Source organism: Nesoenas mayeri (genome assembly GCF_963082525.1).
Source record: "Nesoenas mayeri genome assembly, chromosome: 8".
Lineage (NCBI taxonomy): Eukaryota > Metazoa > Chordata > Aves > Columbiformes > Columbidae > Nesoenas > Nesoenas mayeri.
Window position 1 is genome coordinate 25,665,533 of NC_137554.1, and position 14,384 is coordinate 25,679,916.

A 14,384-nucleotide genomic window follows, 5' to 3' on the forward strand; every position below is an offset into this window, starting at 1 on the left:
CCAGCTGGAATGAATTCTTGGCTGGGATCTGCATTACTGTGCTGGTTGCCAACACCTACCACACCAGTAACCTGATTTATGAGTGTTTTGAGATACCTGTTCCTGTCGTATCTGTTTGTTCCTGTTGTGTCTTATCAAAATATTTTGCACTGGGGAGAGTCTTCATGTCCTGCTTGTTTCAGGCAAAGAGCCAAAGCTTTGGGGAGCAACACTGCAGTGTTATTTATCCATTTAGTGCAGATTCAAGTTCAAGATCTGTCCAAATAATCATCAAAAAACCCCAGATGGTGCCAGTGACACCATTTGTTTTAATTGCCTTCAGAGTTCTGTTTTACTGATGCCATGAGCAGCTTATAGTTGCAATTTGTTAACTAAATTTTTTTTCCTCTTTCAAGGAGCACAATTTATTGTTCTGACATTCCAAGTACTTCTCCAAAATCAGAGGTGAAAGAATGCCGTTTACAGAAGAATCATTCTTACGAGTGCACATTTCAGCCGATTTTTCTTTTATCTGGATATACCATGTGGATAGAATTTAAGCACTCGCTAGGAACACTTGAGTCCTCACCAACTTGTGTCGTTCCAGCAGATGTGGGTAGGTCAAGATTCGTGCTTGTTTTTCTTCACTTGTGACCTGGGATCTCATTCCTTATATGATGTAGGTAAAGTACTTCTCCATAGCATTTTAAATAAATTAGGCTGTGGAAAGAACATGCAGACATAAGAGTTTTGATTTTGTCTTCTAAAAGACATGGGATTAGATGTTATTTCCATACATTTTGCTTGGCACAGGAGCAGGTTGCGACTGCAGCTCATCTCTTTAAAATGAAACACCTAGCTTTGCATGTTTATCCTATTGCATGTTTTGCAAAGACAACTACAGAAAATGCAAGTATTATATTTAGGAAGGCAGTCTCGTTCTTAAGGTTCTTGGTTGTTTTTCTGAAGTCTTCAATTAGCTGTTGTTTATACTTTGATACAGTGCAGCACTATCTATATTACTTAGTTATATATATTCCTTTAAAATCCCAGGGACTGTTGACCCTCTTGCATGCTTTTGCGAAGTTTCTTTTGTGACACATAGCGCATTTACCTGAATTTGTATAAAAGCAAGAGGCAGGAACAGTGCTTGAGTGTTTTCAAACACTGCAAAATGTGCAAAGCACACCTGATTATCTGGTCTGTGACTCAGAGTGTTCATTGGGCTGTGTATTTTTTGGACACAAGTGTGAACTTATGTAGAGAGAAAACATGGCAGCTAGGCCACAGAAGGGCTGTGTGAAGTAAAGCAGAATAATAAAATAGATCATTATGTGTTTATTCTGTAGGAAACTTTGATTTTTATATTTCAACTTAATATTTTTTTAGTCATTTTAGTTTGTGTCCAAATTGGAATGTGTTTCCCATGAGACAAACGTTGCTTTTTTTAGTCTGCAATGCTTTGATCTGCAGTGAGTGGGCCGGGCAGCCTGGATGGGGGAGTTGTTTTGATTTGTGTTATAGTCCAGCTTTACCTGGAATAGCAGAGATGTGTTACCTGCCGCCCTCAGGACAGGGAAGAGTAAACCACGATGATTTGATTTAAAGAGAAATGTTAGTGCAGACATTATACTATTTATTTTTCTTTCCATTTACTAGTGAAGCTGCTTCCTCCCTCCAATGTTAAAGCAGAAATCACCAGGAATGTTGGGCTGCTGAATGTGAGCTGGACAAACCCAATATTTGCAAATGATGATCTTACATTTCAGATTCGGTACGCTGTGAACAGGGAAGAAATTACATGGGAGGTACTGTCTTTTTTAGTCTAGACTGAAGCACGAATTGTTGCGGTGTTGTCATTTAGTGTCTTAACTGTTTTTTGTGGAATTTGTGGCATGTGATGAATCACGGTTACAAGCATTTGCATTATCTAGCACAGGAATATTACTGATTAGGGCACTTTCTCATTGGGTTCATTTTCAGGAGTTTTGTATCAGATGCCTAAACAGCCTTTTGTTCTTACTCTTAAATATTTTGACTTCTGTTTACAGCTTTACGAAGTTTCAAATGCACCAACAAGATCAGCTGTGATACAAGTTCAGAAACTTTGCGTTGAGTATGTTGTTCAGGTCCGGTGCAGAGCGCTTACTGGAGCAGGTTACTGGAGCAACTGGAGCGGATCAGCCCTCACGCTTGTGAAAGATGTCAAAGGTACGTGTGCTCCAGAGCGTGCTCGGGTGGCCCGACTGGCTTCAGATTGAGATCTGATGCTGTTCGTTCAAAACTCTGCAATCTTGCAGCTCCCTTACAGGGCCCTGAATTCTGGAGAATTATTATTGAAGATCCGGCAAGGAGGCAGAAAAATGTTACGCTCCTGTGGAAGGTGAGAGCAATGACCTTTCGGTTTTTCACTTTGATCCAAAAACCGCTGGTAGAATCACCCAAAAGGGAGTACAACAAGCACATGCTTCCCTGGGAGGCAAACTTGGGTGGTCACTGTTGATGGGACTTTGTATGCATTTGGGATATGACTTAATTTGTGCTACTGATGCTTATTTGGCTAATACTAGAGCAGGTAGAGGTTGCAGGTGGTTATTGATGGTAATTCTGCAACACAAAGTGAGATGGTTCTGCTGTCCTTGCTCAGCCTGGCTTGTGCTCTACTCCCTCCTGGTTTTGTTACTTCCCCCCTCCTCCTTTCTGTTTTTATTCTCTATAGCCTTTCCTGCAGATAGCTGGCACACCTTGCTCTGATTTTGAACCCTACTGCATTATAGTAATGCAGTAGGACAGACACTTCCCTAGTGCTGTGTGCTTGCTCTGGAGGGTTGAGAGGTCAGTGAGGCTCAGCACAGACTTCACTGGTAGCAGGTGTGTTTCCAGACTGAAAGAGCTGATTTTGGTAGAGTGGACCCATCTGAGGTGCAGCCATGGCAAACTGTATGTAATAGGGAACAGGCCGTTATTCCTGAAGTCTTGCAGTCCTCACTGCTTGAGGAGAGCCCTCAGACCTCTGGACAGGCTGCAAACTTCCTTGCCTTTGTGCAGAGACCAGACCTGCTGTCTGACTTACAAAATCATAGACTAGTTTGGGTTGGAAAGACCTTCCCAGCTCCCCCATTGGCACCCCTGCCGTGAGCAGGGACATCTTCACCAGCTCAGGTTGCTCAGAGCCCCATCCAGCCTGGCTTGGGATGTCTCCAGGGATGAAGCATCCACCACCTCTCTGGCCAACCTCGGCCAGGCTCTCACCACCCTCAAGGGCAACAATTTCTTCCTCATATCCAGCCTGAATCTCCCTCCTTCGGTTTAAAACCATCACCCCTTGTCCTATCACAACAGGCCCTGCTCAAAAGTCTGTCCCCATCTTTCTTATTGGCCCCTTTTAAATACAGAAAGGTGCAATAAGGTCTCCCCGGAGCTTCTCTTCTCCAGCTGAACACCTCAACTCTCTCAGCCTGTCCTCCCAGCAGAGCTGTTCCAGCCTGGGATCATTTCTGTGGCTCCTCTGGCCCCTCTCCAGCAGGTCCAGGTCCGTGCTGTGCTGACGACTTGTCCTAACACAGCTGAAGTGTCGCTGCTGTACGACACGTTCCATCAGTCTGCACTTTCAGTCTTAGTTATACAAATGCCATGAAACCGAGACTTAAAATGCAATTTGTTCTAATAGTCAGAAAAAAATTAGTAACATGGAATTGAAGGCTGGAAGTTAGAATGAGATTCAGTTTTCAGCGGCCAAGTTCTGCTGCCCCCAATCCCTGAGCAGAATGTGCTGCTGCCTCCCAACAGCTACCCGTATAAACAGCGCTGGGACTGCTTGCAAAGTGTGCAAAGCTGCAGGGAAAGGTTAATGCCATACAGAGAAAAAAAGCACATCAGTGACTGCCCACCCCTGTTTGCCCGTGTTTGGTGTGCAAACAGTCACCTGTGCTGGGTTTTCCATCCTGAAAAATACTGACATAAAACAGTGAGTTACTAGAGGAGTCCAAAAGTTTGTGTTTCCTTGTCCCCGCTGCCCTCCTGGCACTGGAAATGCAGTGAGTGTGTCAGGTGCTGGAGAGAGAGACAAGAAATGAAGTCTTTAAATGGACTATACTCCCTTTGCTAAAAGGACGGTAGCCAGTCTATAGAATATCTTTCTTGGGTCGTGTTTTCTTAAAATTGGAACAGCGCCTTCTGCCCAAATAACATTTGCTTTTGAAACGAAAGCCTGGGAAGTGAATTAACGCCAATGTTTGCTGCAGCCACTGATGCAGAATCGCTCCTTGTGCAGCGTGAGCCGCTACGTTATAAAGCATCAAACGTCAGGAAACACCACGTGGTCAGAATATGTGGATAACGGCACTACCTGCTCATTTCCGTGGACTGAACACACACATGCCGTCACAGTTTTAGCCATGAATTCAATGGGAGTTTCTTCAATTAATTTTAATTTGACTCTGTCACAGCAAATGGGCACAGGTAAGAATACCAACTGTAACTGTTTGGAGATGTGGAAAATGTTAGGAATCCTTGGGATGCTTATGGGCAAAGTTTTCTGTGTAATAAAATGGCCTTTGTTAGAATAAAAAATACTTTCTGATTCAATGTTCAGCTGTATATGGGAAACAGATTCTGTGTCTCACCAGCAGAGCTATTTGAAAAATGAAATTTCCACTGCCTGAAAGTCTTAATGATCTTTGGGTTGGGAAAAGAGTTGTCTTTCGCTGAGCTGTCTTCACTAATAGAATATAAAGTAATTAATCGAAGAAAAATAAAACAGTACTGTAGAACTGATCTTTTGTCTACTTTGTCTTGGGAACACCCAGCATTCCTGCTGGGGAATGTTCTGTTGTTTCCAAAATGCAATACGGTCTCATTTCTCTGCCTGCTCACCTGACGGGCTGCCAGGGTACATAGTTTGCAGAGGTTTGGCTTTACTTCCTCAGCAGCCTCCTCATTAATTCGGCTGCACTCTGCTGTATTAATAAAGTAAAGGCTGTTGCTTTTGAATACTCCAGTTGTGTAACATTCATACGCAAATACTGTGCTAACATTAGTGCTGTTCTTGAAACTCACCGACTGTAGTGCAATTTTTCAAGCATTTTTATGGGTAGAATTCTTTCTGATACTGTGTGTGAGTGTGTTCTGGGAACCCTGTGGTTGGAAGCAGATGTCACGGGAAGTGTTTGTCCACCTGGACTGTGATCATGGTGTGTGACTTAGAGATTTAATAGGATTTTGCTTATGGCCTCTCAGTTTGTTCTGTACTAACTGAATGTTGGCAGTTCAATTGTTGATAATTTTTTGGTTAAAGAGTGACAATTAAGGAGGTGCACATGAAAATCAGGATTTATTTTTTGGTGTCTGCTAATAAGCTTGATCTGTTTAATATTCAGGACTAGTTGGTGTAAAACAGGCTTTGCTGGCTTAAAGAGAAATATGTCTGCTGATGCAAACTGAAGATCAGGCTTTATTATGTAGGAGATAAAAATTAAAGAAGCAAATGATAAAGTGCTGAAGCTATAGCAGTAATTTGTGTGTGTGTAGTTTGTATTATACACATCTCCTCATGTAATTCACGGCTGTTTTCTCCTTCTCCTGCCAGTGAATGCAGTGGAGTCGCTCCGCGTGTACCTGGTGAACAGCACCTGTGTGCTTCTCATTTGGACGCTTTCGCCTCCAATATACACGATAACATCTTTTGTTATTGAATGGAAGCACCTTAACAAAGAAGAGGAGCTGAAGTGGGTGCGAGTTCCTCCAAATATTAGTCAATATTATATTTATGGTGAGTGTGCATTTGAAAATATGTTCATTGTTATGGAACAGAAAGATGTAGCATTATTAAGCTCTCACATTCCATTTTTCCCCCACTCCCTGATGGCTTTTATGGTAAGAACCAGTAGAGTAATTCTCGATTATCATCAGAGGACTGAATGGCGCATTAATAATCAGGTTAACAAAGAATGAAGCCATTTTTAGCATTACAGTGAAATTCTGGAGTATTGAGTCCAGCAGACAATTATCTAAGTTAATATGTGCATTCCATTTGCCGTTGAGCTTTAATCTTAGAAATTTTTACATTAGCTCCATAAAGGTGTTCATTCTGTGACAGAATAATGCTAGATTATCCAGTACAGATCAATAGTTTTAATCTTCCGCTATTAAAGTCTGTATCTATAAAAGATTCACCTCTCGGGACCGATCTGAACTCTGATATCTGACCAGATCCTCTGTGAGATAATTGTTTAAAAGTAGAACAACAGTTTTGATTCAAAAGGCCGATTTCCTCTTTCCAGATCACTTTATTCTGGTTGAGAAGTACCAGTTCAGCCTGTACCCTGTGTTTGCTGGAGGAGTTGGCAAAGCCACAACGACAGATCATTTTACCAAAGGTGACTTACAGGATCTTTATGTGGTTTATGAAATAGCAGCTTGTAAAGGTAAACTTTAAATGTGGGAGAAGTCTGTATCTTATCAGAAAAAAAGGCAATAATAAAATAATTGCAATATAACTATAAGCAGTGATTTAATTGCTTTCATTTGCAAACTCAGTGGGATTATTTGAGCGAGGGATCTGTATTTCCACACACATAAAAGCTCATCCTGGGACCCTGAGATTCTTCCTTCTCTGGTCATTGACTCTTGTTTCAGATGCTCTTGTTTCAGATGCTCCAATTCCACTTGTTAATAGCAAGGCAGCAGTGGGCACCTCCCACAGGGGCTGGGGGAGGCACTGCAAGATTTAAAATAATTCCTTTTAGTCTATTAGTTGTCAAGGTAAAAGTTTGTTTTTCTGCAATAAAACTGTTTATCAAGAGTTTTTTGTGTTTAAGTAGTTGTTTCTACAGTTTATTTCCCTGTTGCAAACTATTAGTTCACAGACAAATTATTTCACTGCATTATGAACTGAATTCCTTTGATTTCCAGGTGGATATGAGAATGAGAATAACACCAGCCTCTCTGTGGTTCTGCCCATAGTTATTTCAACGTCGGTTTTGTTGCTTGGAGCGCTGCTGGTTTCACACCAGAGGTACGTTGTTTATTGTGGGAACGTCCCAGCAGAGCGTGATGCAGCTGAGATGCTGCTGCTCTGCTCAACTGAGTCTTTCTGGGGAAAGCCAGGAATTATTTTTATCATCTATTTGATGGACTGTATGAAAGGCAGCGGAGCCTCTGGAGTACAGCACCGAGAATTAAAGTGGGCTTGTTACCCTGCGCAGGTCGGACGCTGCCCTCTGGGGTTTGGTGTACTCACAGCAGGGTGCTGAACGGTGCTGTCCCTTTGCACTGTGAAGTGTCACGTCGGCCTGTGCCACACGCTCACTATTCCTGCAGCGTGATCTGTGGGCAAGGTCAGGACTGTCTTGTGCTTTGAATTTGTAAAGCACTCTGAGCTCCAGATTTAATTGTCATTACAAACTAAGGTCTGAAGCAAAAGCCAATTGAAGAAAATCTCTCCGGGTTTTGTGGAAGGTGGGTTGGAGTCATACTCAGCAAAGACTGCCCAAACCTTTTATGTTTTGCAAAGCTGCCAGCTGGGATGTCACTTCTTTATTTCTTCTATTAAATTTTGGCTATGTATAATGTGTGAAATGCGTGTTTCATTGTGTCACAGTGTTCTGGGTAAATAAAATGGTGCAGATCCCTTTTCTGACCCAGCAGAAGTGAATGATGGCAGCAGAGCAGATGAGAACAATACTAACTCCACAATTTACCTGTTATTTCAGAATGAAGAAACTCTTTTGGGAAGATGTTCCAAACCCCAAGAATTGCTCCTGGGCGCAAGGAGTTAATTTTCAGAAGGTCTGTATTTCCCTGGCAATGCTTCTTCCCCCATCCAGACTCTGGCTGCTGGGTGCTCAGTACTGAGCTCAACCTATCCCTTAGACTAGACCTGGCCTGAGTCACTGAATGAAGCAACTCACAGCCTCCACAGTTCATGATACGCGGTTCTTGCAGCTGGAAAATGATAATATCTGAATATGGGCTGGGATGGGAGACCAGCACCTCTTTGGGATGTGTAGGGGGTGTTTAAATTTCAGAGCAATTAGTAAATGAGTTGCAGAATGACACAGGTGTGAGGCTCACGCACCTCAGTGAGTGCCAGGTCTGGATCAAGGGCAAATTCTTTGCTGGGTGAACTGTCTCCCCGTTTGGCCTGTGAGTCAGGAGCTGGGATGTGATGAGCTGTGACAAATTAGAGCAGGTAATCACTGAGACAATAACCTAAATTCAGGCCTGTTATTGCTAAAAGAAACGGCATCTAATGGCAGAAGATTTTTCAGGTATTTAGTTTGCATTCCCAGTGAAGGTTTCATTTCTCATCTTTTATTTTATCTCATTTCATTTCAACAGAGAATGGACATTCTATGAAGTCTAATCATGGTTTTTGCCCACTGAACCACCAGGCCCTCAGGCTGCCTATACAGAATTGTTAGAAGATTTTTCTATTTATATTCAAAAGACAGGAAGCACAGATACAATACAATGCCGATTTATTTAAATATCATGAATCCTGGAAGTAGCTCTGTCAAAAGTCTAAAGTGCTCTCACAAAAATGAGGCACAAGTGCCATATTACAGATGAAACACGGTTTGTTACTTGTGCAGGCAGAAGCACTTTAGATTTGGTGGTTATAACTTTTATTTCCTGCCCTGGGGAAGCAGAGACATCAAACTGGGTTGGGATTTATCCTGAGTGCGAGATCTGCCCAGTTGTTGACTTCACTTGAAAGTGTGGTGCTTTTTCTTTTTTCTAATTGAGTATTTGCTCTAATTACAAGCTAGCCTGGGAGTTTCCGCTCACTCCAGGCACAAAGGGATCAAATCTCTTATTTCCACAAGCACTTAGTTGTCCCGTTACGGTCCTTTGAACTTTTTACATACGGTTGGCTGCAGCAGCCACTCAGAGAATGCAGAAACCGGGCGTCTGTTGTGCATTACTGGGTTTATTTTTTTGTTTGCTTGCTCGCTTTTTCCTGAAGATGCCAATGTGCACGCTATTTATATGACTTAATTTGTCATCATTTAAACATGCGGCCACATCAGTACAGACGCCTGAATAATCTCTAACATTAGATTGTTAAATCCCAGCCTGACGTGTCCATGTCCTAGGAAGGGCTGAGCTCTTCAAACAGCTGCTAATTGCAGGAAATGCCATCAGTGGCTCTGCCAGGTGAGGGCCCAGGCCTTACTAGTCTAGACTTAAGTTGTAGCCTAAGATATGCAAGTTAGTGCATGCTTTCTATAATTGGACACTAGTCTAAGTATTTTGACATGTTCCAAGTTGTATTGGCAGCTTTCTTGCTGTAAAATATGGTTTGTTAATATACACAAAATCTGTTTTTATCTATTTGTTTTGTCTTTAATTCATTAGGAAATTTATGTTTTTCGAGTGGGTTTTTTTCCTTTGCAGCCAGGAGTTCAGTTTCACTGTCACTTCACGCTTTTGTATATCTTACATTGCACATACATTAGGTTGTAGTAGACCACACATTTCCCCCAAATCCCTGTGGGTTTCTCGTACTACAACTCAAGCACACAGTTGGGAAGGCTCTAAAAATACTGTGGAAAGCTGAATTTGCCTCTAAATAATATAATCCTAGCAGGGAAAGTTACTTGAGTTGACATGTAAATGATGAAGTTTATTGTTTGTACAATCTAAATAAAAAGCCAAGGATGTCTAAGGGTATAAGACCTTTGTCTTGCGAAGTGCTTGTGTGTGTGTTTAGCAATATGTGCATGTTAATTAATGCTGAAATGAACGGGATCATTCAGCTGCTTCGGTTTCACCTGCAATTCACAATTGCTGTCTCTTGGCTGAGTGCCGTGCACTTCCCAGACCATCGCTTTGCAGCGCTTGGTGCACAACCATCTTCTCGCTTTTTTGTCTTGTCCCTCAACCTTTACCTACAGACAAACATAAAGAGGATTTTCAGCTCTCTACCCCTACTTAGGGGGTTTTGTCTGTGATTCTTAAAATCAGTAGCTTCATACTGAATTAAATCTCTTAAATAACCAATGAGCATTAAAATCTATCTTTTCTTCTAGCCTGAAACTTTTGAGCATCTTTTTATCAAGCACCCTGAAGCAATGTCATTTGAGCCTCTTCTTCTGGAACCAGAAATCGTGCTGGAGGACATCAGCGTCACTAAAGCCTTGAAAAAAGAAGACACGCAAGATTTTTTGGTAATTGATCCGATGTTCACAAAAATTCAAGACCCTGAGCATGACTCCGCTTGTTCCAGCAGCCACTTCAATAGCAGCAGCTTCTCCGAGAGCTCCCAGGATCACCAAATCAGCGCGGAAACAACAAGGCAGTCCGATATTAAATACGCTGCTGTTATCAGTAACTCCCGATCAGGTGGGCTTTATGAACAGAAAACGAATTTACGAAGTTGCTTCATAGCTGAAGATCCCTCAATTCCAGGCACCTGCTCAGGCGGCTCCTGGGAGGTGGGAAATGGGACGTTCCTCGTGTTTCCCGACCCGCCCGGAAAGTCCCTTTCTATTATTTCTTCGGAGGGGTTTTCAGAGCCTTCAGATCATGACGACGCTTTCGCAGACGGAGACAGTCCTGAGCGGAGCCTGTATTATCTGGGGGTAACATCCTTGGAAAACAGAGAAAATGACATTTTTGTAACAGAAAGTTCCGGGGTGATGTGTCAGTTCCATCCAACCGATCTACTCAAGGATGGGGGGTTTCTTCAGCATCCGCCGCCTGATTTAAACGCGTTTCTCCAGAGCAGCCTGAAGTACAAAGCCGTTGTGCCTTACGTGCCGCAGTTCCAGATGGCGGCTGTCAAGGTGCAGGAGCCCACAGAGAAAACCTCAGAACTCATCACACCGTGATTTGATGCTCTTAATGTTTTTTTAGGTGTTGATAAGTTCCCATTTTTCCTGACGTCTTTCAGGAGCGTTCCTGGTTTGAAGCTGAGGTCTGTATTTGAGTGCCAGGATTTTAGTAGGAAGAAATTCCACTTCTTGACCTAATTTTCAAATGTGAGTCCTTCCTCTGGAGATGTGATTGCGTTCGAGTCAGCATCTGGTGCCAAATTACCTTGTGTTGATGCTTGTTGGGTCTGAGCACCCCATGAAGAACCACACTTGAACTTGGTGTCAGCCAGCCCCGTGTTATCCCCAGGGACCCACATACACGTTTCTGCTGTTGAGGAGTAAAGAATCTCTTCAAATACGTCAACAGACTGTGCTGGAAGAGCTTGTTCTTGGTTTAGGGTTTGTTTGCAGACTGCAAGGGCAAGATCGAAAGGAGTGACCTCATGTGTGGATTGAAATATATACTTTGTGGTGGTTTTGGGGGGGAAAAGCTGGGATGTGTTATTTCACTGGGAATATTTTGCGATATTGAGTTGACCTGGATGCGGTGCAGCCACTGGGTGCTCAGTCAACGGGTTATTGTACATCGATGGTAAATGGATGCACTGTACAAGCACAAGTTGTTAGACCTTTTTTCTCCAAAATCCTGATGTCCCCAGGGAACAGCAGCTGCAACACTGGATTTCAGGCGTTGCAAGGGAAGCCCTGACCGGTGATGACAAACTTACGGCTGCTGTTATGGGGCCTCTTCTAAAGTCAATTGAAAATATTCATCAGTAGCATTGAAGAGCTGTAAGAGAACTGGGAGGTCAGACATGCTGAACATCTGTATCCACGGAGAAAACGCTCCCTGAAAAGTGACGGTTCCAATGTCTGAACGGTGCTGTGAGAATCAAAATTCTCGTGGCTGCATTAATTGTGGGGTGTTCTGTGGGTAAAACAATGTATTTACAGGTAAAACATCCACATTTTTGTTACGGAACATGAGATTCTAGTACAAGTGGCACTGCCCTAAAACTAATGTCTCTTTCAAACTATTTTGTGGGATAAGCAGGTAAGGATGACGACACTTATTTGCAAGCCAAATGTATTTTTTCTACTTTATAGTTAGTAAATATTTTTGTCTACATGCCTTTTCAAAGAACTATTTTGAGGAGCCAAGAAAGATGAATATATTGTGTATTCCAAAGCTAAATTTATGTAAAACTTATATAGACAACTAAAAACAAAAGGGCAAAACCCAGCAACAATAGTAAGTTAAAGGAGTGTGGAAACACGTTAATATTAGGGATAAATCCTATGTAGCAAAAGGGACCAAAGCAAATATTTATCTGCACTTTGATTTTAAGACAAGCTTTAAAAAACCCCCAAATATTCCCTTTTCTCAAACAAGCTGCTAACCTGGATCTTGCTGGGGGAGTCTCTGTTTAAGAATGTTGAATATGACACTAATCTAATGTACTCGTTCCAAAAATATTATGGATGGCGGGGGAATTAAAACATGTTTTATGTTCGTAACCGAAACTCCTTGTCCCTTGGAAATGTGGCTGGAGGCTGCAGGGCCAGCCCTGGAGGTTCCTGTAGGGTTCCAGGAGTAAAGCTGGGAGTAGCACCTCGGTGAATCCTAAACCTGGAATTCATCTGAAAACAGATGGTGGGTTCTGCCTCTCCTGGTGGTTTGTCCCCCAGATCCATCAGCCCCTGGACACCGAGGGGTGAGGATGCCGATCTGCTGCCCCACATCGATCTGTTCTATCTAAAGATCATCCTAAGAAAGGAAAAGCTCACGTTGATTTTACTGTACCAAGTGACACCAGCAGCTGTGCTCAGGGGTTGCTGTGTTCAAAAAGCAGCGCAGAACATTGGTCCTCGCTGGAATTCGCTGGATATCCCAGTACTGCCACCCCTGGGAGTCCAGCCCGTCCCCCTGTGTCCTCCCTGCTGTCCCGACTGCGGATTTTTCCCAATGGCCAGAGCAAGTGGTGCTGCTTGGAAAAACAAATCGATGGGGTGTTCACAAAAACCCCTGCTGTGAATGTAAGAAATACTGCACATGCGAGCTCAGCTGCTTCAGCAAAAGATTTTAACTCCTGTAGAACCAAGCAGTTAAATCCCTTAATGTCGGTGTCCCTTTCCTGCAGCAGCCTCCACCCCGGCTTTCCAGTCCCCAAGTTCGTGACAGTGCAGGTGAGCCCAGGTCCCGACTCGCGGTGACGGGCAGGACGCAGATGTGCGCGTTTATTTGATAAATACTTCCTAAAACTGGCATTTCCAGCCGTACCACATGGACATTCAGTCCCACCCGTCACCTTCGCTCTTGTGTAAAGCCAAAACCTGCATATCTTGAGTCCCCTTAGCCCTGGAGAGAGGAAATTAGGAGCCAGGGTCAGTTACCAGGTGCTTTTCTCCCCATTATTTTTTCCCCTCAACTTCGGGTCAGTTTGTTAGTTTAACGAAACTGAGCGCATGAGCTAACGGTGTTTCACACGTGGTGACAGTGATGTCCTCCCCTCGCAGGGCAGCCAATGCACTTTATGCAGGAGTAAAATCTCATTTTCTTATTTCTGGCTGAGACTTGAGGCTCAATTCCCACCCGATGGACTGAGGACACGCTCCACCTGCAGCCACAGGTTCTGCTGGAGCCAGTCTGAGTCTGAGCCTTGATTTTTAAGAGCAAATGCGTTATTATTGTTAAGTACACAGGTTCTGTTCGCTCCTGAAAGTGAAGCTGTTAATGCTTCCCCATAAATTACCTCTGCTACTAATGACTCAGTGTTAATTCCCAGTGAAGTCAGGCATTTTGCAGATCAGTGGGGTTTTTGCTATGGCCCCGTGCCCACCAGGAAAGGCCTTTGCGATTTAAACTGGGCAAGCAATTAGGAGGAACCACGCGCAGCTTCTGAAGTACATATTAAGCCTTAATGTTAAGACCTTGCAAATTAATTTTGAAGAGCATTCGGGAGTATAGCTCATTTATCTAAGAAAATGAATGAATTGTGTCATTATTCCTTTTACACATCCCTTTTAGCTACAGTCTGTGAAGACTGTCATTCTGTCATTGAGCCATTGGTCTGTGCAGTTGGCCTTGGCTGTGACAGTCTGCAGTAAAACGGGCTTTGGGTTCCTTTTCCCCTTTCATAAACTGTGAAGTTATTTTTCTTTATGTGGCTTTCACTTCTGGAGCATTTACGTAAAGGCTTCCCACTGATGAGAGTGCAACCTGAAGCACCGCTTTGTAGCAGTGTCAGATTTGCAATTATTTTTGTGAATAAAATGGTTATTGTTGATGGTGCCGTTGAACGGGTGTTTGTTTGGTGTAGCGAGCTCAGAGCCAGTCCTGCCCCCCACGATTTCCCACTGATCAACTCCAGCACTGACCTGGTGCTTTGGGTTTTTTTTAATTGGGAAAATCTTTAGTTTCACTTGGCAGTTCACTGGAACGGGGCCTTGAAGGCAGCAGAGTTGCTGTGTAACACGGGACGTTTCTGTGGGTTGGTTCTTGAAGTGGAATGTGTTGTCCTGCAGAGCTCGCAGGAGCCGTGGCAGGTGTCCCCGCTTTCCCTGGGATCATCTTCAGGGTCTTTT

The 14,384-nt window shown here is 43.3% G+C and overlaps 1 protein-coding gene across 1 annotated transcript in view; it reads left to right on the forward strand.

Annotated features, from left to right (window-relative positions):
- The window catches only part of LEPR (leptin receptor), a gene marked incomplete at both ends in the record, with an annotated part of 28,838 nt that extends 18,024 nt beyond the window's left edge, over positions 1-10,814 (forward strand). Inside the window, 10 exons of the mRNA XM_080349089.1 lie at positions 396-595; positions 1,639-1,787; positions 2,031-2,190; positions 2,280-2,362; positions 4,224-4,440; positions 5,567-5,749; positions 6,261-6,356; positions 6,892-6,994; positions 7,692-7,767; positions 10,014-10,814. Of these exons, the coding sequence (XP_080205215.1) occupies positions 396-595; positions 1,639-1,787; positions 2,031-2,190; positions 2,280-2,362; positions 4,224-4,440; positions 5,567-5,749; positions 6,261-6,356; positions 6,892-6,994; positions 7,692-7,767; positions 10,014-10,814 (2,068 nt within the window). The remainder of the gene's footprint in view (positions 1-395; positions 596-1,638; positions 1,788-2,030; positions 2,191-2,279; positions 2,363-4,223; positions 4,441-5,566; positions 5,750-6,260; positions 6,357-6,891; positions 6,995-7,691; positions 7,768-10,013) is intronic.
- Positions 10,815-14,384: the final 3,570 nt, after the last annotated feature.